The sequence below is a fragment of the Aptenodytes patagonicus genome, chromosome Z, assembly GCF_965638725.1.
Source record: "Aptenodytes patagonicus chromosome Z, bAptPat1.pri.cur, whole genome shotgun sequence".
In the NCBI taxonomy this organism is placed as follows: Eukaryota; Metazoa; Chordata; class Aves; order Sphenisciformes; family Spheniscidae; genus Aptenodytes; species Aptenodytes patagonicus.
The window spans coordinates 10,694,811-10,722,759 of record NC_134982.1 but is presented as its reverse complement, the minus strand read 5'-3'; the positions used below and the strand labels follow the sequence as shown (position 1 = coordinate 10,722,759).

General features: G+C 48.3%; 1 protein-coding gene across 3 annotated transcripts in view; it reads left to right on the top strand.

Annotated features, from left to right (window-relative positions):
• FAM219A (family with sequence similarity 219 member A) overlaps positions 1-27,411 on the top strand; it is a 107,040-nt gene extending 79,629 nt beyond the window's left edge. For 2 of the 3 annotated variants that reach the window (XM_076363316.1, XM_076363314.1), the window contains exons 3-6: positions 10,627-10,729; positions 16,842-16,922; positions 17,297-17,351; positions 18,556-27,411. In XM_076363316.1, the coding sequence (XP_076219431.1) occupies positions 10,627-10,729; positions 16,842-16,922; positions 17,297-17,351; positions 18,556-18,714 (398 nt within the window). In that variant the 3' untranslated portion in view covers positions 18,715-27,411. The remainder of the gene's footprint in view (positions 1-10,626; positions 10,730-16,841; positions 16,923-17,296; positions 17,352-18,555) is intronic. The other variant, XM_076363315.1, reaches the window with a different exon arrangement.
• Positions 27,412-27,949: the final 538 nt, after the last annotated feature.

Sequence of the window (27,949 nt, the reverse complement as noted above, 5' to 3'; positions counted from 1 at the left end):
CCAGCAGATCAATACCTGGCTCTGAGCCTGGTGTCACCAGCAGAATTTTGGGTTTTTCAATCATGGGTCGGTGTACATGACACCAGGCCTGCTGGCGACAGATGGGGTACACCTGTCTCAAAGGGGGAAAAGGATCTTTGCACAGGAGTTAGCAGGGGTCATTGAAAGAGCTTTAAACTAGATTTGAAGGAGGAAAGGGAGAAAACCAGGCTCGCTAGACAAAAGCCTGGCAGCAGCATGCCAATGTTTGAGGGACGGTGTGCTAGCGAGGTCCTTCGGTCTGCTGTCTCAGTAGAGGTAGGGGATGGAGATCCATGCAGCAGCAAAGATGCAAGGGTTATGGATGTGTTAGAAACCACAGAAACACCTGAGAATGGTCACATAGGAATTAGGGTTTCTCCCCCCCAAAAAGGTGGCAGGATCAATAGCCCAACTGAAGTGCATCTACATCAATGCCCGCAGCATAGGCAACCAACAGGAGGAGCTGGAAGCCATTGTGCAGCAGGAGAACTATGATATCGTTGCCATCACAGAAACATGGTGGGATGCTCACCAACTGGAGTGCTGCAATGGATGGCTATAAACTCTTCAGAAGGGATAGGCAAGGAAGGAGAGGCGGTGGGGTAGCCCTGTACGTTAGGGAGTGTTTTGATTGTCTAGAGCTTAATGATGGTGGTGATACGGTTGAGTGTTTATGGGTAAGAATCAGGGGGAAGGCCAACAAGGTAGTTATCATGGTGGGAGTCTGTTATAGACCACCCAATCAGGATGAAGAGGCAGATGAAATCTTCTATAAGCAGCTGGGAGAAGTCTCACAATCACTAGCCCTTGTTCTTGTGGGGAACTTTAACTTACCAGACGTCTGCTGGAAATACAGTACAGCAGAGAGGAAACCGTCTAGGAGGTTCCCGGAGTGTGTAGAAGATGATAACTTCCTGACACAGCTGGTGAGGGAGCCAACGAGGGCAGGCGCCCCGCTGGACCTGTTGTTTGTGAACAGGGAAGGACTTGTGGGTGATGTGATGGTTGGAGGCTGTCTTGGGCATAGCGATCACAAAATGATAAGAGTTTTCTATTCTTGGAGAAGTAAGGAGAGGGGTCAGCAGAACTGCTACCTTGGACTTCTGGAGGGTAGGCTTTGGCCTGTTTAGGAGGCTGGTTGACAGACTCCCTTGGGAGACAGTCCTGAAGGGCAAAGGAGTCCAGGAAGGCTGGACATTCTTCAAGAAGGAAATCTTAAAGGCGCAGGAGCAAGCCCTCCACATGTGCCGAAAGACTAGCTGGCAGGGAAGAAGACTGGCCTGGCTAAACAGAGAGCTTTGGCTTGAACTCAGGAAAATAAAGAGAGTTTATGACTTTTGGAAGAAGGGGCAGGCAACTCAGGAGAACTACAAGGATGTTGTGATCTTTTCTCCCTGCATAACCATGCAGGGAGAAAATTAGAAGGGCCAAAGCCCAACTAGAACTTAATCTGGCTACTGTCACAAAAGACAATAAAAAACATTTCTATAACTACGTTAGCAACAAAAGGAGGGCTAAGGAAAATCTCCATCCTTTATTGGATGTGGGGGGAAACATAGTGACAAAGGATGAGGAAAAGGCTGAGGTACTTAACGCCTTCTTTGCCTCAGTCTTTGACAGTAAGAGCAGTTGTTCTCTGGGTACCCAGCCCCCTGAGCTGGAAGACGGGGAAGGGGAGCAGAACCAAGCCCCCATAATCCAAGGAGAAACGGTTAGCAACCTGCTACACCACTTAGACACACACAAGTCTATGGGGCCAGATGGGATCCACCCAAGGGTACTGAGGGAGCAGGCAGAATGGCTCACCAAGCCACTTTTAATCATTTATCAGCAGTCCTGGCTAACCAGGGAGGTCCCAGTTGACTGGAGGTTAGCAAATGTGATGCCCATCTACAAGCAGGGCCAGAAGGAGGATCCAGGGAAGTACTGGCCTGGCAGTCCAACCTCGGTGCCGGGGAAGGTTATGGAGCAGATCATCTTGAGTGTCATCACACAGCACGTACAGGACAACCAGGCGATCGGGCCCAGTCAGCATGGGTTCATGAAAGGCAGGTCCTGCTTGACCAACCTGATCTCCTTCTATGACCAGGTGACCCACCTGGTGGATGAGGGAAAGGCTGTGGATGTGGTCTATCTAGGCTTTGGTAAAGCCTTTGGTACCATTTCCCACAGCATTCTCCTGGAAAAACTGGCTGCTCATGGCTTGGAGGGGTGTACTCTTTGCTGGGTAAAAAACTGGCTGGACGGCCGGGCCCAGAGAGTTGTGGTGAATGGAGTTACATCCAGTTGGTGGCCGGTCACGAGTGGTGTTCCCCAGGGCTCAGTACTGGGGCCAGTTCTGTTCAATATCTTTATCAATGATCTGGATGAGGGGATCGAGTGCACCCTCAGTAAGTTTGCAGACGACACCAAGTTGGACGGGAGTGTTGATCTGCTTGAGGGTAGGAAGGCTCTGCAGAGGGATCTGGACAGGCTGGATCGATGGGCCGAGGCCAACTGTATGAGGGTCAACAAGGCTAAGCGTCGGGTCCTGCACTTGGGTCACAACAACCCCATGCAACGCTGCAGACTTGGAGAAGAGTGGCTGGAAAGCTGCCTGGCAGAAAAGGACCTGGGGGTGCTGGTCGACAGCCGGCTGAACATGAGCCGGCAGTGTGCCCAGGTGGCCAAGAAGGCCAATGGCATCCTGGCCTGTGTCAGAACTAGTGTGGCCAGCAGGAGTAGGGAAGTGATGGTGCCCCTGTACTCGGCCCTGGTGAGGCCGCACCTCGAATACTGTGTTCAGTTTTGGGCCCCTCACTACAAGAAGGACGTTGAGGTGCTGGAGCGTGTCCAGAGAAGGGCAACGAGGCTGGTGAGGGGTCTGGAGAGCAAGTCTTATGAGGAGTGTCTGAGGGAGCTGGGATTGTTTAGCCTGCAGAAAAGGAGGCTGAGGGGAGACCTCATTGCTCTCTACAGCTACCTGAAAGGAGGTTGTAGCGAGGTGGGGGTCGGTCTCTTCTCCCAAGTAGCTAGCGATAGGACGAGAGGAAACGGCCTCAAGTTGCACCAGGGGAGGTTTAGACTGGATAGTAGGAAAAATTTCTTCACCAAAAGGGTTGTCAAGCATCGGAACAGGCTGCCCAGGGAAGTGGTGGAATCACATCCCTGGAGGTATTTAAAAGATGTGTAGATGTGGTGCTTAGGGACACGGGTTAGTGGTGGACTTGTCAGTGCTAGGTTAACGGTTGGACTTGATGATCTTAAGGGTCTTTTCCAACCTAAATGATTCTGTGATTCTATGATCTAAAGAGACAGATTAATTTTATTTACTATGTAATGTAAATTCTCAGCTTGTTTGAGAAGGTAGAATTCATCAGGAATCGCTGCAGTCCTCAGCCTCTGAAATGGTTTGGCTGACCGTGGGGGACAGAGAGGCAAATACAACCCAAAATGTCACCTCATAGTCCTTGAAGATGGAAAAATGCAACTCTGCCACACTGGATTAATTTCTCTTTGTCTTCCCACTGCTGCAAATCCCATGGACTCACGCTGCACTGTCCGCATAGCAGGAAGCTCTGTCTCTTCATGGTTAGGCAGGTTCACAAGCAATTGAGTTAGTGAGGTTCAGCCAGCAGCTCTCAGCAAAGAGACAGGAGTAGTCAGCATCTGCGTGCTTCCAACCCACGGTGCAAAGGAAGCAAATCGTCCTCGTCTGTTACTGAATGGTGTTTGTGCTGATCAGGCTGCCTCAGTTGAGGGGGATGCACCTAGTCAAGCACAGTGGCAGTGAGAGGCGATGGCATCCTAAACCACTCTCCACTCACCACTGTCTGACCATAGCCAGAGTCACTCACTATCTTGGGACAAATGGGAACCACGGATTTGGGGGGGTCTGACCCTCCAAATAGCTCTTCAGCATAGTACAGGGTGATGTTCACCAAATTCCTGGGTTGTCTGCTTTGCCTGATATCGCAAAAGGAGCAATTCTGCAGGAGACTGAAGCATATGGCTACTTTGCCATTTCTGGTTTGGGGCAGAGTGTAAGCAAAACCAATGCCCCCCTACATAGCAACATGTACCAAAGAAGCTGTTCAGTATTTCATTTTTAAAAAAACAGGAAAACGTTATTAAAACTAGTTATGATTTTGTTTAAACACTGAAACCAGAGGAGTAATTGTAAGGATTTATTCAAGTCTGATTTTTAACATAGACACATTCATGTTAAGTCCATTCTGCTTCACATGCTCCATTACTATTTTCCCTCATCATAAAGCAGCTAGAAACATCCAGCCAGCTGAACAGGTAACCATTTTAAATTGCACTAAGTAATACAGCAGTGCTTGAAATAATTCATTAGGGCTGTAGCTGTTCCCAGTGGTAAGGGGAGAATTCCTGACTTACACATGACTTTCTCTAACGGAGGTTCCCTGTGGCAGTGTGCTTCATTTGTCAGCATGCAGTTATTTGCCCATCCTCTGACACATCCTAAATCAGGCAGGTGAAAGCACACCAGGGCAGGGATGGTTTGCTGAGTGCTTAGCATGCTGGGGCACCATCTTATTGAGGACCTTTGCGTGCAGCATGTATGCGTGCATGGCATACAAGACCATTGCCAGACAGGACGCAAGGCTGGGCCAGTTACGGTCCTGATTGTGTCTGCAGCATGCATTTCCTTTGCTCCTTTATACTTAGGTGTTATTCCTGCCTTACTGAAAGCTCTGTGGGCTTCTTTGGCTGTTGTTTTGTCACCAGTAGAGCTTACCTTGAAGCAGCACTTGGAGCAGATGTTGAATGGCTCAGATGGGGTCAGCAAGCAGAACGGGCTAGCGTGAGGCTAGCACAAAGGTAGCAGCTTGCTCATTGAGCAGATTCATCTTCTTTCTTTAAGTGATTTTAAAGTCATAAGGGGGCAAAGTCTTAAAGATGAAGTGACAAGGTGGACAAGAAAGGATGGGCAAGATGTGATGTGGTTGGCAGGTCCAGATGAAAGGCTGTCCTGCATGCTGTTCAGAGCAGTACAGTCATGTCAGAAGGATCCTAGACCCCCTCCTCACACACACACAAACACACACATGTGCTGCTCCACGTGTTCCTCTTCTGACACAATGTCCAGGATCAGCTTAAGTGGAACTGGTGCAGCCAGATTCCTCAGTGCATCAGGCTGACAGCACAGCTGTCTCTGTTTCTGAGCTCTCCACAGAAACAGAAGCTAATGCTGCTTTTCTCCACTCAAGCATGGAGCCAGGTAGACTACCGGTGGTGGGTTGACCCTGGCTGGATGCCAGGTGCCCACCAAAGCTGCTCTATCACTCCCCCTCCTCAACTGGACAGGGGAGAGAAAATATAACAAAACTTTGTGGGTCGAGATAAGGACAGGGAGAGATCATTCACCAATTACTGTCACGGGGAAAACAGACTCAACTTGGGGAAATTAGTTTAATTTATTACCAATCAAATCAGAGTAGGATAACGAGAAATAAAACCAAATCTTAAAACACCTTCCCCCCACCTCCCCCTTCTTCCTGGGCTTAATTTTACTCCCCATTTTCTCTACCTCTTTCCCCTCAGCAGTGCAAGGGGACGGGGAATGGGGGTTGTGGTCAGCTCATCATGCATTGTCTCTGCCACTCCTTCCCCCTCAGGGGGAGGACTCCTCACACTCTTCCCCTGTTCCAACGTGGGGTCTCTCCCACGGGAGACAGTCCTCCACGAACTTCTCCAACGTGAGTCCTTCCCACAGGCTACAGTTCTTCATGAACAGCTCCAGCGTGGGTCCCTTCCATGGGGTGCAGTCCTTCAGGAACAGACTGCTCCAGCGTGGGTCCCCTGTGGGGTCACAAGTCCTGCCAGCAAACCTGCTCCAGCGTGGGCTCCTCTATCCATGGGTCCACAGGTCCTGCCGGGAGCCTGCTCCAGCGTGGGCTTCTCACGGGGTCCCAGCCTCCTTTGGGCATCCACCTGCTCTGGCGCTGGGTCCTTCACGGGCTGCGGATGGATGTCTGCTCCACCGTGGACCTCCATGGGCTGCAGGGGGACAGCCTGCCTCACCATGGTCTGCACCACGGGCTGCAGGGGAATCTGTTCCAGCGCCTGGCGCACCTCCTCCCCCTCCTTCTTCACTGCCCTTGGTGTCTGCAGAGTTGTTCCTCTCGCATATTCTCACTCCTCTCTTTGGCTGCAGTAGCGCAGTTGTTTTCCTGCTTCTTGAATATGTTATCACAGAGGCGCTACCACCATCACTGATGGGCTTTGCCTTGGCCAGCAGCGGGTCCGTCTTGGAGCTGTCTGGCATTGGCTCCATTGGATATAGGGGAAGCTTCTAGCAGCTTCTCACAGAAGCCACCCCTGTCGTTCCCCCGCTACCAAAACCTTGCCATGCAAACCCAATACATTACCCAACACAACAACCCAGCTAATAATCAGACAGGATCTTCAGACTCCTAATTGAGCATACTTCTTAATGTCAAAGGCACATGCAGGCTGCTTCATGTCCTCCCAACCTCCTCTGCTCTATCCTGCTTCTTCAAGGAAGTGTTTGTCTGGAAGATTAGTGAAAAGCCAGCAGGAACCTGGACTTGGTTAAAGCTGTCTCTCCCCTAGCCATACCAGCCCTGCTGGTATTGCTAATGATTGCCTGTTGGCTCTGCAAGCCATAGCACCTGTACTCGCAGTGTGCTTAGTCACCCATAACCATTTCATGGGAAGGGGGATGACAAACCACAGGTGTGAGTATTTCACTGGGTACAATGGTAGAACAGCCAAGTGAAATGAAAGCTAAACAACTTATTTCAAATACTTGCAAATGCCATGTAAAGAGCATCGTTGGAGCTCTGCTGTTATACTGCTCTTTTACTGCCAGTAATTAGTGATTTCTCTGACATAGCTGGAGAGCAGCCTTGTTTCATTCTGGCTTCCCCATCTCCAAGTCTCTGTCCTTCACCTTGTATCTATCTCTGCTGTATTAGCTTTTCATTGATCATCCAACAGCAAATTCACCAGACACGAAATAACCAGTGGCTGGAAATCAGAGTCTTCTGGTTTTTTGTTTGTTCTTGTATGTCCCATTTTCTCTGTATTTGGCAGGAGTGCCTGTTAACCTTTTCTCATTCTTCTGGTGCCCAAGAGTTGCCCAGAATTAGGCAGTTCTGTAGGGTCAGCATTGACTTTCCATCAAGCTGTGTTGCCTTCCTGGAAGTTCATTGCATGTACTGGAACACTGCAGGCAGCACAGGCCATCACAGACATGGAAACCTTTTTCATAGCCAGCACCAGAAAATGCCAAGTGCTGAGGACAAGCTATGCCTATCCCCTCTGGTGGGACCATGCCCTCAATGTCTCAAGCTAAGCAGCAGCCTTGAGGCTGGGGGAGACATGTGGGAACACAGGTCTCATCTAAGTCCAACGGGGAATACTTGACTACCATATCAGAGAATCTGGAATGACTCAGAAGGAAAGAGCATCTTAGCTGTTCATTTCCTGAGAATTGCCCAGGTGCATAGTTGCCAGGTTTCACACAAAGGTTAGCACAGTTGGGTCAGTGGAGGGTTGTGATCTTAGGACTCATGCTCATGTGGGTGTAGCATCAGCCAGTATGGGGCAGACTTTAAAGAAAAATGCCATTTATTTATCAAGGCTAGGTTGTGGTTCCTTCTCTCACTTTGTCTTTACTGTGCTGGTTATGTGTCTGATTGCAGATTCTATGAGAACTACTTTAATTTGTGAAATTACAGAGTTTTGTTAAAATATTGGACCCTGAAAGTAACATGTTCAGAAGTGCCTAAATCAGTCACATTTCTAAAAGAACTCAGGTACTTCGAGTTTGGGAACCTGGCCTTCAATTGCCTCAATCTGAGGGCGAAAACCAGATGAGCTGGAAACCAGGGAAAGAGCTCACTACCTAGAAATGGGGTTCACAAACTCCACCTGCTACACCAGGAGGAAGCATCACACAGAACAGGCACTGAAAACCTCCTTCTCCCATTCTGATGGACCTGATGTTTGGTGTGCAAGGCTGGAATTTATAGCCCAGAATTACTGCAAGAGATTGGCACCCAAAATCTCCCTTGGGTGATGGTGGAAGCAGCAGTAGTTCAAAATACTTGTAAGGCTCAAATACTAGGTTTCCTTGCCTCAAAGCCTGATGTGACTCATGCACATCACCACCTTCCAGGAGCTTGTCCTAACACACCAGGACTCAGTAGGCCTCCCATTCCCCCTGGAAGCCATTGCATTTTGGCCACCAGGGACTCAGGATTCATAGCATCCAAAAGGGTGATGAACTGTTGATTCATGCTTAAGAAATCTGGCTGTGGACACAGGCATGGATGTTCCTACCACACTTACATTGCATTGGGATTGTTCACTCCAAGCCACTAAGTAAGTGAAAGAAGGGATTAAATAGGAAATCTCGTATCGTTCAGACCCACACGTTGCAATAGTACTCAGTAATAGCATAGAAATAGTCATGGAGAGACCTACTAGAGGAAAAAGACACTTAATGAAAGTCCAGTTCATCAACTGAATGAGTAATCTGAGTTGGAGAAGAGCATTAGTGCTTGTACCGAGCAATCTATAGAAAGCAGGAGTACCAGTCCATTTCAAAGGCTTAGGCAGGCCTTAACTGCTTTGACAGAAAATGAAACCTGTAACCTTGTTTCTGGGTCAGGTGCCTTTTGTGAATTATACAGCCTCTTAAAGCATTGGTAGCTTGTCTCAGCTTTGTGTATTTGTGGTCAGCGCTGGAGCTTCTGGTGTAGATGGGTGGAAGTCAGGTTGTATTTAGGGTTGTAAACATTTGCCTCCATAAAACCCTCCTTTATCCCTCTGTGTCTGAATAGCAAAATTCACATGGCCTGCAAAATACCAGCCTTTTATTCCGGAGACAGAGATAACATTTGCAAGTTCCAGTCCTGAGAAATTACTCTGATTTAAGGTTTTGACTTCAATCATGTATCAGTCTCTTTGTTGCTGATGCCGGAGAGAGTTATTAACCCGATCCTTTTCCTGCCAAGTTCAATGAGCATTTTTTCATCTCTGCTGTCAGCAAGAGCAGGGCTGGACATGGTTTGTAGGAGTATGTACTCTTCCCTGCAGGTTCCTCAGCCACACTTATCATCATGATCTCTAGGCATCTCTGCTGCTTATTTGTCCCTCAAAAAAGGCAGCCTTGGACATGTGTCCCCCAGCTCTTACCTGTGTGGAAGGGACAGAGTTGGCCCACGTTGCACTTGTACACCCTGGTAGGTATGCCACTTTTCCATGACAAGTGGGAAAAGGTGCTTTTCTCTCCAAGGGGAATAAAACCTGCAGGAGAAAAAAATATATCAGCACATTTCACACACCGCAGGGGAAGCAAAAGCAAAACAAATTCATTATTCAAGTCCCCAGCCAGCAGTCTGGTAAACCCCTATTGTTCAGGCGTGCCACAAAAACAGTTCCCAACATTTTCTCACACTCTAGAGAACGTTTTTAACCGGTCCCTTTCCTGCCTTACTGGCCCCACGCTCGGCTTTTCCCTACAAGCCTTGCCTGGCGTTGCAGGATGAGATTGGGGCAGTTAGCTCAACTTTTGCAGCTAATTGCTAACTCAACCCAACTGATTTCCCACAAGAAACAAGGAAGGACTTTGAATCAGAAAACTGAATATCAGCTTATATGAAAACCCATCATCCATGGGCTCCTATCCCTGCTGGAGGCAGGGCCGTATTAATACAGCACAGACATTGCATACCTGTAGAAGGCTTAGCTTTAGGACCTGAATTCTAGTTGTGATCCTGTGGTGAGAAGTTATTAACAGAAATAGTCTCTCCTAAAGGAGAAGCTAATTTAAATCCCCTCTTGCACTGAATACATAAAGCTTAATGTACTGTCCGTGTTTTAAGGTACATTTCAGCAGCGAGTAGAACACGCTCTGAAAATTTAAGCAAACAATATGCTGTTTAAAAATACAGCTGCAAAATGTTTCACTTTTTTTTTTAAATAAAGAAAGCAAGCTCTCAAGAATCAATGTGAGATAAAAGAGAAAGACACATGGGGGACATCACAGATTGCCAGGAGGAGGAGCAGGGAAGGCAGCAACACTTTCTGCTGTAGGGTCTGTTAGTCTGGTGAGTTGCCGTCTAGGGAAGCAGTAATAACTCAGGCCTGGTGTCAGGCTAGGCTGGACTAACACTAAATGATGGTGCTGCTTTGATGGAGACGCTTTCCTATCCCCCCTGGGCCTCTCAGTGGCAGCCTCAATAGGAGGAGAAAAGGTAGAAGGATAAATTCCCTTGCCTGGCACAAAGCGCAGTCTTAGGGTCCATGCAGCAGCTGGGTGCAGATAGAGACAAGGTCTCTGCCCTTTCTCTGCCTCAGCAGAAGCTCCATGACCATCTTAGTGTGGCGTTGTCAACAAGCTGCTGTGAGTCAAGGTACAATAGTTTTAGCCCCTGGTGACCGTGAAGGCAATCAGACACAGCTCATCCGGCCTTTGCAGAGTTCCTCCTTGGGAGACGGAGAGCTCATGTCCTTTGCTATTAATTCTGCTATGCCTTTTGACGCTATCAAATCTAAGTTTCTGCAGCTGTGGCCAGCCAGGCTGTTGCCCTAATTTTGCTTTTCCCTTTTGTATCCCATATGCAGAGAAGCAGAGGGAGCTGGCTCGGAAGGGCTCCCTGAAGAACGGCAACATGGGAAGCCCAGTTAATCAGCAGCCCAAGAAGAACAATGTGATGGCACGAACAAGGTAAAGGACTGGAAAAGCACTCAGCTGTGCTCTAAGCTGGCTCCCTCATGGCCTTAGGATGGGCAAGGACAATGTTCATTGCCATTCGCCTACTGCTGAACATGCTGCGAGAGCTCCTTCCCGGAGCTAGCAGGCCCAAATGCTCCATGCTGTGTTGCATCCCATCCCCTGGGGAGGTGCAGGAACAGCTGAGCCCAGGACCAGTGACAGTGCAGCCTGCAGGAGGCAGAGGCAGCCCAGCCTGGTTGAAATCAGGGGTTTGAGACAGCTGTCTTGCATGTTTTGGGTAGCCTCATGTAACACATAATCCTGCCGGCAGGAGAGGTACGATGCTGCTTCATGTAACGCAAACTGGTTTAGAGCTTAGTTCTGCCTTGGCTGCTTTTATCGCAGTAGTTCCCCTGCTCCTTTTTGATGATGACCCCTTCCCCATACTGATTGACTTAATGAAGGCTTGTAAATAATCCATCTCTGTATGCTTTGCTATATACCTCCTCCGCACTTTGAACAGCATGGTCATACTTTGCTGGAGCTGCTTTGGCACATCTCTGTATGACAGTATCAGACAGTGCTACAAACTGCTGTAAACAAAGACATTCCCAGCTGAATACTTTCTTCTAGAGTATTTCTGTTTTTTCCATACAAGCTTCAGTACACCAATGTATTACTTACCTGCATTCAGGAGGCAGGAACCCCCCTGAGCCCATGGGATTGCACACTTTGCATGCTACTAGAAAGGTGGCAGTTTTCAGTGGAGGACCTCGCTTAAAATGACAGAAGAATCTGCGTGAATGCTGTGTGTTTACTGATGAATGGCAAAGCTGCCTGGATTACCATATATTGAGTAGAACAGGAGCTGCAGGTCAGAGCCTCTCTGTATGCAACATATCCAACAGATGAGGTTCCTTGTTCACATTAATTTGCTGAATTTCTTGCTGCATGTTGGTGGAAAATGCTGCATTGCTCCCTGCTCTGTGTTTGGTGGTTGAGACCATATAAAGGAGCCAGGCCCTTTGTGGCAGCAAGAAGTTCAGCAAATGCTCTCAGCTGGGTTTTCCACACCCACTGTTCATCTTTGTCTTCCAAATACAAGCTGGAAAGACTGGTTTCTTTTGGCAATAGGCTGCATGCTAGCTTCCCAAGAGGAATGGTAGCAGATTTGCTGCTTGAGAGATTTAGAAACACTGAAATTAGCGGAGGAAGATGGTAGGGGAGAGAAAATGGGATAAGCACAGGTGCCTACCTGTAAAATTAGTGACTTCTGCTTGGAGAGGTTGCTGTTTCCGAGCTGCCGATTGAAAGAAGAGTGATTTGAGTGGGGAAGAGCAGAGCAGTGACACCTATTGACAAAAGCTTTCAAACAGCCAGCTCAGTTTTATTCCATTTGTGGACATCTGAGCACTGTTCAGAGGACGTGTGGACCCCTCCACAGCCAAGCATAGCCTACTGGTAGTAGACTTGCTTTTCTTAGTTACTTTTCACACAGCTTTTAGAAGCATCCCTTGGGATCTGCAAAACAGAGGTTTGGAGCCATTGCTCTAGTAGCAGATGTAGCCAAGCTCCATTGTTCCCATGTGGCTGGGAGGTGTCTGGCACAGCGTCTCACCAGCCCAAGTCCCTTCATCCTCCAGCTCCCTTGGCTTTCTGGGAACCAAGCTGCACCACAAGCACAGCCCTAGTAATATCTCGGAGTGGTTCGGTCTGTCTTGCCACAGACAGGGCAATCTGTGCTGGTTTTGGCTGGGGTAGAGTTAATTTTCTCCATAGTAGCTAGTGTGGGGCCCTGTTTTGGATTTGTGCTGGAAACAGTGTTGACAATACAGGGATGTTTTTGTTATTGCTGAGCAGTGCTTACACAGAGTCAAGGCCTTTCCTGCTTCTCACCCCACCCCACCAGCGAGTAGGCTGGAGGTGCACAAGAAGTTGGGAGGGGACACAGCTGGGACAGCTGACCCCAACCAACCAAAGGGATATTTCATACCATATGACGTCATGCTCAGCATATAAAGCTGGGGGAAAAAGGAGGAAGGGAGGGACATTCAGAGTTACAGCATTTTGTCTTCCCAAGTAACTGTTACGCGTGATGGAGCCCTGCTTTCCTGGAGATGGCTGAACACCTGCCTGCCCATGGGAAGCAGTGAATGAATTCCTTGTTTTGCTTTGCTTGTGTGCACAACTTTTGCTTTACTTATTAAACTGTCTTTATCTCAATCCATGAGTTTTCTCACTTTTACCCTTCTGATTCTCTCCCCCATCCCACTGCGGGAGGAGTGAGTGAGCAGCTGTGTGGTGCTTCGTTGCTGGCTGGAGTTAAACCACGACACAACCCCAGGAAGGCAGAAATGCCACAAGCTTGTTCAAGCAGCTTCTTTTCACAGTATAACAGTTACAGTATAATGGGAGACACTCCACTGGGATACACCGCAAAACATCCAGGTTATGGTTTAAGTCTGAACTGTTGGCTTCTTCTGGTCTCTGCAGGAGGAGAATAAGCTAAAGCCATTTCCCCCCTTTTAACAGTTCTGCTGTTCTCATAAAATATGTTTTCCTTCTTTCAGGCAAACCACATTGCCTCTCCTAGTCTCTACTCCACCTCCTCCTCCTTCCCCAAGGCTTCTGTTCTTCTGTTCTTCTGTATTATCTGTATGAATTTCTGACATCCAGCCTCTAGTACCAGGTTGCCTTCACCGTTCGGTCTTCTCCTGGGGCAGGGGCACAGCCAGCCCTAGAGGTGAAAGGATCTGGATCCGTAAACAAGCTCAGTCTCCCTAAGACCAAATAAAATGTGAACGAGGTTGGGATGATGCTGTCACACTTGCTACAAGCACAGGCAGAGCCCACAACACCATCCGCACCACTTGGACACAGCCAGATATTGCAGTCCACTCTGAGGATTACCTCAGCTCAGATTTGTGTCATAACATATTTCATGTTAAGTGAGCAAAAACACCAAGACAAGAAGCTCATACTGGGACAGCTGCGGATGAAAGCAGCTACGACTGCTACCCGGCTTTGTTCCAAGGACAGTGGGAAGCAAAAATAAGGACAATCAGGATGTGAGGGAAAGACTTAGAACGGGGCAGAGACATTATCACAGTTTTTGTCTGTTGCAGAAAAATTGAAGTTCTGTGTTATTAAGAAAAAAGATACTTCTCAAGAAAAAGATGTAGTGATTTTTTCACCACAAAGGGTTCTTCTCTTAGATCCCCTGATAGTGCTTTGTTCACTCATGATACAGTAACAACCATCAGTCAGTATATATGGAGCAGTTCCGGAGAACTACAGGCCTGTCAGTCTGACTTTGGTGCCAGGGAAGGTTATGGAGCAGATCATCTTGAGTGCCATCACACGGCATGTACAGGACAACCAGGGGATCAGGCCCAGCCAGCACAGGTTCATGAAAGGCAGGTCCTGCTTGACCAACCTGATCTCCTTCTATGACCAGGTGACCCGCCTGGTGGATGAGGGAAAGGCTGTGGATGTGGTCTACCTGGACTTCAGTAACGCCTTTGACACTGTCTCCCACAGCATTCTCCTAGAGAAGCTGGCAGCTCACGGCTTAGACAGGTGTACTCTGCGCTGGGTCAAAAACTGGCTGGACGGCCGGGCCCAGAGAGTTGTGGTGAATGGAGTTACATCCAGTTGGCGGCCGGTCACGAGCGGTGTTCCCCAGGGCTCAGTTTTGGGGCCGGTCTTGTTCAATATCTTTATCAATGATCTGGATGAGGGGATCAAGTGCACCCTCAGTACGTTTGCAGACGACACCAAGTTGGGCGGGAGTGTTGATCTGCTCGAGGGTAGGAAGGCTCTGCAGAGGGATCTGGACAGGCTGGATCGATGGGCCGAGGCCAACTGTATGAGGGTCAACAAGGCCAAGCATCGGGTCCTGCACTTGGGTCACAACAACCCCATGCAGCGCTACAGGCTTGGGGAAGAGTGGCTGGAAAGCTGCCTGGCAGAGAAGGACCTGGGGGTGTTGGTCGACAGCCGGCTGAACATGAGCCGGCAGTGTGCCCAGGTGGCCAAGAAGGCCAATGGCATCCTGGCCTGTATCAGAAATAGTGTGGCCAGCAGGAGTAGGGAAGTGATGGTGCCCCTGTACTCAGCCCTGGTGAGGCCGCACCTCGAATACTGTGTTCAGTTTTGGGCCCCTCACTACAAGAAGGACGTTGAGGTGCTGGAGCGTGTCCAGAGAAGGGCAATGAGGCTGGTGAGGGGTCTGGAGAACAAGTCTTATGAGGAGCGTCTGAGGGAGCTGGGATTGTTTAGCCTGCAGAAAAGGAGGCTGAGGGGAGACCTCATCGCTCTCTACAACTCCCTGAAAGGAGGTTGTAGCGAGGTGGGTGTCGGTCTCTTCTCCCAAGTAACAAGTGATAGGACAAGAGGAAATGGCCTCAAGTTGCGCCAGGGGAGGTTTAGACTGGGTATTAGGAAAAATTTCTTCACCAAAAGGGTTGTCAAGCATTGGAAGAGGCTGCCCAGGGCAGTGGTGGAGTCACCATCCCTGGAGGTATTTAAAAGACGTGTAGATGCGGCGCTTAGGGACATGGTTTAGTGGTGGACTTGTCAGTATTAGGTTAACGGTTGGACTTGATGATCTTAAGGGTCTTTTCCAACCTAAACGATTCTGTGATTCTGTGACTTGAAAACTGGAGAGCAAGAATGGAAGTCAGTATTTCTGATACCCGTATGGGCAAGCCGCTGCTGCCAGATCACAGCTTCAGTTCCAGACTTCTTTTCTTCTTGACTTCCTTCCTACATGCTTCAGGAGCAGAAGGACCATCCCAATGCTATGAGAAGGTGTATTGAATTTTGCAAGTGGATCCCATTTTCTCCAGTCCCCTGGTGCAGCAGGTTGGAAATTCTGCATCAGTTTTAAAATTAATTTCTTTAATCTTGCGTTTCAGTGAACACAGTAAGAAAATACAACTAGTCATGAACCTATATATCTGCTTTGTGATAATATTTGATATATTTTACTCTTCCTGAGCCTGCCCATCTTCAGTGCCTGGCAGGCCTTTGTATTGCTAAAATTGTAATGGTTTCCTGAAATTTTCTGATCAGAAGCAGAAAAACATTTCAGGTAGGTAGAGAGCAGTTGGAGCATGGATGAGATGGATTATCATCTTTAGGTTTATATTTCCCAAACACTTAGTGAAGCATCATTGCGCATCACTGTGTGTTGTTAAAGACCAGTTCTTCATTTCGGAGAAAACCTGAGTTAACCCACTGAACGAGGAGGTTTTCATCACTCTTACGGTTCCCACCTGCTGAACATAGAATCTTATTCCATTTGCTCAGTTTTGTTGATCTTATTTTAAATATGAACCAAAGTCTTTGTGCAGTTTTGTGGATGAAAGAACTCTGTTGTGAACTAGGTACCATTGTATTAATGCATTTTCCTTATCCTAGAAGCTCTGAAGCCTGTATTCCATTTCACAAACTCTCTCAGGCAATTAAAGGTGCAAAGTCATCGTCAGCCTTTGTAACACTTCTGATGAAGTGAAAGTTATTAAAAATAATGGGATTCAAAAAAGTGCTAGTCTGACTGGGCTCTTACGCTGCACCCACCAGCTCATATTTCTCATATTACTAAATTTAGGACTGAGACCTCAGAAGTGTTGGGGGGGGGTGGGTGCTGGGTAGGGACTCAGGCAGAAAGACCACATCCCTGATTTCCAATAGTAGAATAGTAGGAGCACTGAGCCTCTGCCTTTCCCTAGCCCCCTTCTCCTATTTACATATTGCTAGTGTCATGTACTCATTGCTAGGAAAAAAAAGCAACACAAAAATGAGCAATCTGATAGGACAAGCAGTGCTAGCCAAACAGGTTCACCAGAATGAAGCGCGGAGTGTCCCAATGTTTTTTTCTTCCAGGGAGGAGCATGTTCCCAAGGCATGTCCAGCGTTCATCTCTGTGAAGCTGCTCTAAGCTACCCAGAGACACAGCTTGCTTCCTCTGAATTGCACCCACTTAAACATCTTCACTGATAAGGGAGGGCTTGCAAGGAATTGAAACGGGGAAAACCTAACTATCTTATAGCTTTGCCCTAGACTAGGTGTGGTACTGAGCTTTACTGTGTGGATAATGGACAACATTTAATTATTTCAGGCTCGTCGTTCCCAATAAGGGCTATTCGTCATTAGACCAGAGTCCAGATGAAAAGCCACTGGTAGCCCTGGATACGGACAGGTATGCAAAGTGTTAATAAGATGATACACATTATGGTGCAAGCGAGTTTTCAAGCCAGACTGCAGCACTGAAGCTAACTCCTGCTGAAACCGCTCTTGCAGGCCGCTTGCACTCTTCCTTGCTGTGCCCTTTGGCATATGCCATAACTGTGGTTACTGCTCTTTGTGTGTAAACAAGTAGGAAGAGACATGAGTAAAGAGCACTATGATGGAAAGATCTGAGGGTCACAGATGAAAATTGCTCTCCAGGCTCCCTTGATGTAACTTCTCTGTCCTTCAAGGACAGCTTCACAGCACGAGAGAGATAGGGCTAACCAGGAAATACAGGTCTCTCTAACTGTTTACTTCTTTGCTATATCTTGTCTTTCCCTGCAGTGATGATGACTTTGACATGTCCAGATATTCCTCCTCGGGATACTCATCAGCTGAGGTGAGTTACACTCTCTCCTGCCAACCTTGCCATGAATGCTAATAGTAGAGCAGCCAAAAATGGCTTAGAGTGGCCTTGTATTGCCAGAAATGGCTACACAATGAATTCACTAGTGGTATAGACTCTGTGAGTCTGGAAGGGGCCATGGCAGAAACTGTGTCATGTTTCTTTCTTCCCTGGTGATCCAGTTGGCTCCATCCCTGCACTGCTATGGCACAGAGATCTGCCCGTCGGCTGTTTTCACAGCTACCTTTGGCTTCACTCAAGCTTTTCCCAGTTCTGCTTAGTCCTGCAGTGTTGGCCCTTGTGGTGCAAAAGCATCGACTTGTCTGTCATGCCAGCTCAGCAATCGTATGCTTGCCAAGGACACAAATAAAGGATCTGAGGGTGTGCTGTGATTTCCAGTTCTTGGGGCAGTCAGGGTCACCCAGTGCGTGTTTACTTGGAGCAGGCAGAAATTCCTGGGAGGACTTGCAGATATGAACTCTAGCCCTTTCAAAGAGAAAAGGCAGGAAGCTCAGGCTTGTTAATCCCTCTTCATTGTTTCTGAATATATTCCCAAGCTTTCTCTTGAATTAGTTGCTCAGCCTCTGGCTACTGCTTCTGCAGGATCTGATTTTACACCCAGGGTGCTGAGCAGCCATTCTGCACACAAGCTGCTGGGACCCCTTCCCCCTTGTGTCCCTTCCTTGGGCAAAATACGTCTGAAGCACAGAGAAACAGCCAAGAGCAGGGACCAGATCAAATGATCTGGGCCGTCTCTGGGTCCTGATGAAGTTGTTCACCCAGATATTGTTGGACAGCACTTGAGTCTGAGATTACGAAAAGCCAAGAGGCTTTACCACCTTTCAACTGCTATAGTGTACCCGAGACTGAGAGGAGGGACTGCCCAGATGTCAGTTGGTTTATTAACATTATTATTACGGTACTTTAAATGAGGGCTTGTCTTCATGGAAAGATTATTCCAGAATAAAATAGTGTAATGACTTGCTACTCTGGAATATCTCACTCCAGATATTCCTATTCTGGAAGAAGCTAGAACAGAAGACAGCCCTCACCTGTGGTCAAAAACTAGGACTCTTTCATTGGTGGGGCAGCTGCTAATGATCGGGAAATATATTCCAGAATAAGGGACCTCCTTCATCTTCCGACCATCAGAAGTAAGAAGTCTCAAGTGTTTGACTGTTTGTCTCTTTGTCTGTAGCAGATCAACCAAGACTTGAACATCCAGCTGCTAAAGGATGGGTACCGGTTAGATGAGATCCCAGATGATGAGGACCTCGACCTAATCCCCCCTAAATCGGTCAACCCTACCTGCATGTGTTGCCAAGCCACCTCCTCCACCGCCTGTCACATCCAGTAGTGAGGCCGGCAGGCTGTGATCAGTGCTTTCCACTATAACTGTAAAACTTAACAGCCATTGCTTCCTCCTATGGTAGGACGTGCACCTCTTTGTGTTCATGGAGCCAGGAGAAACCAAAAAATTCATTTTATGATTGGTTGATAAGTTATTTTAAACTATGGTTAAACAAAAGAGAAGTTGCTCAAAGTGCCAGGCAGTGCCTGGCAGAACTGACTGGTCTGGAGAGCGAATTCTAAGCAGTCCAGAGATACCTCCTTGGTTTGTGTAGGCACTGGGGATGTTTTGTAAGGTGTCTACTCCAAAACGGGTAGGGTCAGACGGGGCTGCAGGTCATCCAGCCCACCGAAACCAATCCATCTGTGAGATCAGGGGTGAGTCTGAGGTGTCAGGGAGTTTTACCAGTGAGAGGAGGTCAGTTCTTAATTCATTCTCTAAACCTGTTTCATTTGCATAACCAAAATGATACTGTAACTGGGGCACAGGAATGGGAACGGAGCAGGGCATCCTTTCTTACGGCAAGGCTTGCCAGGACTAGCATGACACAATTCATTCACTTGCGAAGAGGACAAATAAGTGGCATTTCACTGTGAGTCAGTACTAGCTAGAGCTGTCGAGTCACGTATCCAATGCAATCTACCCTTAGCTCCACATTAAATTATCACCAAACACATCAGATTCGATCTGCAATCCATCCATGCTCTTCAGGGATTCAGTCCTTGCCCAAGAATACCGTACTCCTGAGTTCAGTCCAGTCACATGTACTGACTTCAGCCTATACTTAATTCCTGTGAGACCCATCTGCTTCCAGAAATCTTAAACTTTGTTCAACTAAGAAAAAATGAGTCCTGCACAAGACAGGACTAGAGCTGTACAGTCTGAAGGTCAGTGCTGGAAAAGCTAGTTGAAGAAAGCACATTTTTATAGTGCTCGACTCTTGGTATTCTCTTGACACTGCGTCTCTTGGTGCCTGTGGGAGAGATCTGTTGACGCTGAAGGCATCTGTGTGGTGGTGTCAGACTTTAGGGGAGTTTTTAGCAACAGCAGGATTATGAACAGCTTCAGCTGAAAAAAACGCATGAGAGGAAACTACGGTTTATCCCATCTCTGCTCACTTGTGAACCAGGCTTGGTCTGTGTTAGAGCTGTCCCATGTCAGGAGCAATTGTCTTTATTTGGTGCTGGAATAGTCAGGAAACCTGGCGTTACATTAGGTTGCTGGACTGAATTGCCAGTTGACCAGCAGGTTGGTTTGAATGCAAAATCATTTCTGGAATTAGGAAACGTGTCCTCTCCCTGGCCGGTCTTACACTGCTGGCTTCAGCATGTGCGGGGCTCAGGCGAGGGTTGGGCTGGTATTTTTCTTGGTGTTGAAATCTTTTGCCACAGGCACAACTGTGTGTTTTCCTGCCCTGCCAGGAGGAAGGACCGCCTGCCTTGGGTCATTACTTGCTTTATAGCCTGGGGAAGGGAAAAAGCAAGGGCAATTCTGAGCTTCCCATCAGAATTCTTGAGTCACAAGGCAGAGCCTGAGCTCCACCCCGACAGACAGATCCCCCATCTGCATGAAGTGAGCTGAGTCTTTAAGAAGTCCCCTTCATGATTAGGAGGAGAGTTATTTAACATCCTGGGGTTTCACTCTGTGCAGTGCAAAGCATGATACCATCCACAGCATGAGCAAAAGAGCAGGCACACAAGATTCCTGGGCTTTATTATTCACTAGCTGGTATGGGCAGCTGTTAAAGCTATGTTTGCCCCCCCTCCTTAAAACAGCACACTGCCACCCTGGCTGATGTCCAGGCAACCATCCCAAAGGCCATAGAAAGAGGACTGAGTGGTGCTGTTTACTGAGCACCCCTGCCTCCTTGTGCAGAAGTGCTGGTTAACTTGCCAGCTCCTCTAGGAAGAGTGTTCCTCAAGTGAATTCCTCTCCCTTTCTCACCACCTGGTAATGCTGGGGGGGAATATTTCCAAAACGTTTCTGAAGAAGCACAAAGCATCAGGTCTCCAATTCTTGCTTCTTCCTTCGTGTGCCTGCTTTCCTCTCCAGTGCTAGCTCAGGTTGAAGTTAGCAAGTTGTCTGGAGGTGGGGGAAGGGCTCTAACAACACTGTGTAGAGAGAAAAGATAAAAGGGAAAAACTTTCCTTAAGGAGTCTTTTTTTTTAATGGGGAATGTAGTCAAAACCTAACAGAATCACCGTGGTCAAACCAAATCCTATAGGACATGACTGAGTCTCTTTAAATCTTCACTCTTCTAAAGAGGGACTTTGCAGTTCAGCATTGGTACCATGCAACATCTTCATCGCATTTATCCTTCTGGGTCAGTCTCTGTGCCTTCCAGCCGGGCTGCACACGCTTAGCCTTTCCCACAGCCCTTGCTCAGGAGCTCGGGGCATTTCAGTGTGCCTGCTAGAGCAACAAGCCATCCTTTAACATGGATCAGCCGTGGAGGACTGCAGGTCCCACAGGTCTCGTCATGCTGCCATCATGTTCAGTCTAAGACAGAACGAGGCTTGCTGACACTGTATCTCCCAGGGTTAACACCTCTCCTCTGAAGGACAGACCTTCCCTGAAAACCACTGCCCCATGGCACCATGACCAAGTCCTTTTATTGCCCCTATTGCTGGTTTTTGCCTGCCATGTGCCCTGAGGCATTTTGCAACCCTGCCACCCTGCAGCTGTCCACAGCCCTTTGCATTGTGTGATGTGCATCTGCTTCTAGCACAACCCTTTAGGGAGGGAGGGAGATAAATTTAAATGTTACACCCAGTGCTTCCTCCAAGTACAGATCAAAGCACAGGCCAAGTGTTTTTCCCTGCACACAGAAGGAGTTGGTTGCACAAATAGCTGGTTTGGCCTGACAGCACAGGACCATAAAATGGCAATTTTTTGGCTTCTCCTCTCTATGCTTTGTGTTCATATATTTTATTAGGGGAATAAAGTAGAAAGGGTGGGGAAAAGTAGTTACCTGTGTAGGGTCGTTATCAGGAAGGCTGAATAGATTAAGGCAATGCATATGTGGCTATCATAGAAAACTGAACACTAACCCTTCTGAACCACAGCCCCTTAAGCAGGTTATGACCACGGGGCACGTTTGTTGGCACGTATGTCCACATATGGAATATGGTGGACAGCCCATCAGTATGTGTTAAGCACAGATTGGGCTGGCTCCCCCTATCTGGTCTCATGTTCAGACCTTTGCTTCAGCCAGAAGGTTTTCCTTGTGCCCTCATTGGAGGTTACACTGTGGTGACTTCCCGGGAAGGTGTATAGATACATGGCTGTTCTGGCACTGCTCTCTTTAGACCAGTCTCTGCCACCATGGCCTAGAGAAGGCAAAAGCAAAAAGCATGGACCCTGACTCTCTGTCGCAGCATTATAAAGCCCTAAAATCTGCAGAGCTGCTGGGCACTCTCCTAAATGCAGGTTGCATGCAAGAAAGCAAATAGTTCCTTATTCCAGTCTTTGCACCAAACCAGATGGTCTTCTCAGGCCCCATTTTCAGTCCAAAGTTGTACAGAATACCAAGGGGAATACCATGAAGTATGAAAGGCTGCATTGCTATCCATCTAAATTACCATGCAAATAGGATTTAAGGATATTGATGCTGGCGCCTCCGCAAAGGAATTTGCATTTGATGCCTCCTAAAGCCAGAATGGCTTTTTATTAGGATTTTATATAATTTTAGTCACCAAATTACCTGAGTTTAAGCAAGTCCTTTCCTTTTAACAGATGTTAATTTTGCCCTTAAATGTGAGCTGGCTTTGAAGTCCAGGGTCTCGGCACTCAACTCTGTCTCTCCAGTCTGCAAACTCCCCATTTCCACATGTCTCTGTGAGGAGGAGCGTCCTCCTAGTGTTGAGGAAGGTCTTTAGATAACACGGTCTAGTCTGCTTTTCTGGTGGTTGTATATAATAAACTTTGGCTGAAAGGAGGCTGATGTCCAGGCAACCATCCCAAAGGCTCATTCGATGTCTTATCAGACAGTGATAAGTGATCCCTTGGAAGAGCCACTGGATCATATCTGACGTTGCTGCATGTCTACCCCCAACACGTGCACTTGGCCTTGCGACTGCAAAAGCAGGCAACCAAGCCTGCTGCATGGACTTTGAAAGGAACTTCAGGATGCTCCCCCATGGACAGGATGGACTCAGCTGCTTCTGGTTTGTCTCTCCAGCTCCTTTCCCAAAAGGAGGCACACGCTCTGCTCAGCTGTGTGCTGGCTGACACATTGGTCTGTGATCCTGAGCAGAATCCTTTCCTCTCCATGCAGAGTCTGTGTCCTTGGGCTGGCCTGCAAGCTGAACAACGGCATGTAGGAGGCTTGAAAAGTACAGCGCCCTGTATGTGACTCCACAGAAACATGAAGATGCTTTTGAAGAAAGGAAGGACCCAGCTGGGCACCAGATGGAATGACAGGAAAAGGAAAACAAGCAGTAACTAGAGAGGTTGCCAAGCGCTGTCTTGGCCTAGGGCAGATCCCAGTTGTCCGAGTTAATCTATCTCAGTACAGTGCTGATACCAGCAGGGAGCAAAGCTCGCTTTCAGATGCACACCCCAGAAATACCATGTCCCCAAGCTGGCACCGCAGCCAAATACTGCTGTGGAGAGTCTGCTGGACTTAGAGCACAGAAAGGAGATCTGGGGTCCCTTGCTGCTGTTGGCATGTGGTACACATTTGCTTTAACCTCAGGCAAGTCACATCCCCTCTTGATGTCCAATCCCTTCTGCAGCACAGGGGAGAAACCTGCCTTCCCAAGATGCTGCCACCACCCTGCATAGATGTTGCCAAGTGTGTGGCAGGCACCATTGATAGGATAGCTCTGTAAGCAAGATGCAGAAGCATGCTGTAGAAATTTTATGCATATTTTCAAAGTACTACTCTGCTTTCCCTCTGTTTACCAGCTTCTGATATTGCTTGCATGTGCCAGAAGGCTGCAGGGTGGAGGTTAGTAGAAAGATTAAACAGCTTTGGGGGAAGATATTTAGCAAGGATGCGTTTCCCAGTTATTTGGCAGCTGGCTCTTGCAGAACTGGCTTCTCAATCTGCATGCTGCCACAGGGAACATGTAAGAAGATTTGGTGGCCCAACAGCACCATCCACTGCTAGTAGAGTTAAGGAACTTAGAGGAGTGCAGCTGGCATAGTGAGTGCTGATGGGAGGGAAGAAGGCATTGAAGGGCTCATCTAGGATATTCCCACAGCAGTTTCGTGCTCTTACTTTCAGCATCCATATCATGATTTGACGGTATAAACTGGCACTTTCACCTAGGTGCTTCCTTTACTTTTCCGTTCGCCTTCAAGCTCACATGGGGTATGGCCACTCTTACCTAGAATGAAGTAGGCTTTGTCACTTGGCTGCTGCTTGGCTCAGCAAGCACAGGCTACATGTGCCACCATGAATATACCCTGGCTTTGACCTCTACCACTCTTCAGAGCTGACTCTTTGCATCACCCTCCTATTTCTACTCCTCATATCTAAAAGAAGCATCTGCACAGATGGGCAGTGCCACAGGGCAAGCTGGACTAGGTTGAGCCTAAGAGGAAGGCATGGGAACGTCTTCATTTTAAGGTGCTTTTCACCTCTAGGAGGACATTGCATCCTTGTCACTTCCTTTCAAGGCTTTCCTGTGAGAGGGATTGCTCCAAACCTTGAACTGCATCTCATCAGACACACCTGCCTGTCTTACAAAGCCACACAAGCCCTGCAGCAGAAGGGCCAGCAATTTAGCATAGAGGAAGAGGTTGTGACCTGGGATTACCTACAGAATATTAATGCAGGTTTCTCACAGGGACTGGCATCTGTATTTTTACTCCCTGTATTATGCAGTTGAGCTGCTGCATCGCTTCCAAAAAATTACAGCTACATCCCCTCCTTTGCCTCCCTTGACATTGGTGGCAATCCCAGGATCACAGCAGCTAAATGCTGCCTGGCTCAGCACTGCTTTGACAGCTTGCTGGGGAGGCAAAGGTTGGGGACTAATCGAGATTACAAGGAGCAGAGCACTGTGGCCATGCAACCGGGCAGCAAGCCATGTCGCAGAGCAGCACGGACACTGACAGGACAGGTTGCAGCTTTCCCTGATGCCTGTGGAGAACAGCTGTTCCCATTGCTTCCCAGACACACTTGCCACTGGTGGTAGCTCCGAGCCTTGTTGTGCCTGGTCTGTGGAGCCATTTCCATAGTAACAAATGGTGATACAGGTGGTGGGATTGCATCAGTGAGTGGAAAGTACAAAAGAAGCCTCATTAAAATGTCTCAGATGTGTCACTGGAAACCAGCACAGCAGGCACCAGGAAAAGAAAAGGCCATGGAAAGGCCGTGCTGAAAAAAGTCCCATTACCTGGCGAGATGTTTGCCCTCCCGGAGTAGCATTTCCCCCCTAGTTGCCCATCCAGCTGCCCCAGGTGAGCTCACTGGGAAGCACTGCTGTCCACCGAGGCTGCCTTCTTGCTTCTGTACCCCAAAAAAGGTGCAACTCCATTTGTTACCCACTTTCCTGGAGCCCACATCATTTGGGAGACACGAAGTTTGTTGGGAGATGTAATACAGATCCACAGAGAGAGCTGGAAAACTTGGACAAGCTCTCTTCACAACAGCCCTTCTGGTTTTTATCACCTTCATCTCCATCCCCAGCTCACAGATTTCTTTGCTTGGTTTCTTTGCACAGAAAAGCTGTGGTAGCAGCTGTGTTTGGCTTGTAGCTGCCTCTGTCCTGAGACAAACCCAAGGCAAACATCAGACCAGCTGGAGATCCAACAACCATGATGGTGGGTAAGCCAGAGAGCAGGCTGGGATTTCTCTTCACCCATCTGAAGGCTGTGGTGCTGAGGGATCGCCAGGCTAGTGTAAAACCTTGGTGTGATCCAGCAAGCCAAGCTGGCCGCCTCCACCCTCCCGGTCTCGGTGCTGCAGGAGGTCTGGGACCTAAGCGCCAGGTCCCAGGCCTGCCAGCCCATGTGTTCCTGGTACGGGCTGGAGACCTGCAGCAGAGGCGCGGGTGGGATGCCTGGCGGCTGTGCTCTTGCTGCGCTGGGGCAGGGCGCTGTAAGACACGCTGGTAGGACTGTAGTCCTGCAGGGAGAAAGACTCTTGCAGAGGATGAAGTCTTTGCAGGGGAGAAAATTCAGAAAGTGTGGGGGGATTCCCCCCTTTTGCACATTTTTAACCATTTTTACTCCTTCCTTCAATAACCTCCTTCCAGAGGTTGCACACATCCTCCTTCAACTCCTCTTTTCTCAAAGCAGCCATCACCTTTCCTCCCCGCCACCCCATGCACTAGTGATGAGCATCAGAGGCAGTTGCACCAAAGTGACTCTCAGCCCAGTTCTGCATCCCCTTCTCCCACTCAAACCCAAGGCAGCCCGGACAGTTGTTGGCCATCACAAGTCTAATAACTCCACTTGGGTTTCTTTCCTCGTGTACCGTAGCTTCCTCTGCACACACTCTAGCAGCACAGTACAGGAGGCTCTGACCGTGTCCCAAGAAGCTTCTTTGCCCCCTGGCAGCACCTTGCAGACATGCACCTTACTGGGAATGTACTGGGTCGATGCTGGTGAGATGTGGCGCTGCCAATCTTGTGTAGGTGGCAGCTGATGGGGATCCACAGGGGGAAGCTGGCAGGAAGTGGCTACTGTCCCTTTTCTTTTCTTTTTTGAGGGAAAGGGGGATTTTTTTGGCATTATGATTATTGTCCACCTTCCAGTGGCCAAGTTCTGGGCTGCATTAATAATTGGGGTTCATTGGCTGTCCAGGCAGGTATGGAGTTTCGCACCAACCTTAATAGCAAATGTCGTGGCTGTATCCAAAGCCTGGATACATACTGGGTTTCTCCCATGCTGGCAAAGTGCTTTCAGCAGGCTCCAGATAGACATTCCTGGCAGACAGGGAAACAGCACTCCTCCGAGTCTGGATCAAATCTGCACTTCCATTTCATGTCCTCAGTTTGGAAGAAAGTCAACCCAAGCAAATGCTTCCCAGGTCTCCTTTCCCCATGCGGTGCCTGGTGCCCCAGGGGATGGGGTGGCGGGAGGCATTTCAGGATCACCAAAAGCGAGATCCTTTTTGGATGTAGTTAATGGAAGTATCTTTCAGGAGGAGAGACCTCCCGACCTTTGCGTTAATCTCAAGAGCAGGAGATGAATTTCCGGCTGTCCTTGCATATAGTGAAACATAGCTGAAACAGCCAAATACAAAGTAGAGTTTAATGTAGGGTTTGACCTGAATAACCTTTTAATTAGGAAGTTAAATTTGTTGTAGCTTGACCTTAGTCCATGTTAGGAACCTGCTAATCATTTGACATGCAGAGTGTATTAATGCTGCACTTAACTTGGCCATTGGTTTTACTATCTGGTTTTGGGAGTTTTTTCACTCCTGAAGCATCAATCTGCATCTTGTATGGGTTTTCTTTTCTTTCCTTTTTTCCTGTTCAGAACATGTAGCACACTGTTGTACTTCTGTTACCGTCTGCGTAGAGTATTGCCTTAAACAGATCAGTTGTGTTGTGGTTTGTTTTGGGTTTTCTTTTTTCTACCATCAGTTTTATGCATTAATTTATTTTAAAATGTGGGTTTTTTTCCAAAAACATGAAACACGTATAATATTTTTTTTAACATTTCCATTGCAGTATTTATCATTGTTACTGGTTGTGTGTAGTGTAACAGAATTAATGATATTAAAAAGCATACATATGAAAACCAGCCTGCCAGCCTTTCTCATTGGAGCAAACCGGGATGAGAGGGTACGAGCTGCACGATCTCCTCTGAGCCCCCAGCAATCATGGATACTGAAATCAGGGGGTGCCAGCCTTCACACCATGGCCAATACCAGCCTGCTTGGGCCCAGTAGGAGCGGCTGGTGCAGAGCTGTGCCGTATGGCACAGGTAAACCTGCCGGGGCCAGTCAGCCCCCAGCCAGCATTTGGGAAATGCTTCTCCCCAAGGCAGCAGGAAGGCTCACGGGCTGGACCCAGCCCCTGCATCTGGGCTGCAGATGAGCAGAAAGAAGTGCTGCATCTGTATGACACTGATGGGTGAAATAACCTTTTCTCCAGCATTGCAGCCGTTTCTGCCCCCCAGAGCTGTTGGCACGAGAGCACTGACTTTAAAGTCCCAACGCCAGCAGCTGGAAACCCCAGGGACCGCCGGGGATAGGAGACAGCCGTGGGGGGGGCCAGTGGCTCAGGCTGGCAGCCAGTCTGGTGCGGGATTAGTCCCCCCGCAACCGAGAGGCTTGGAC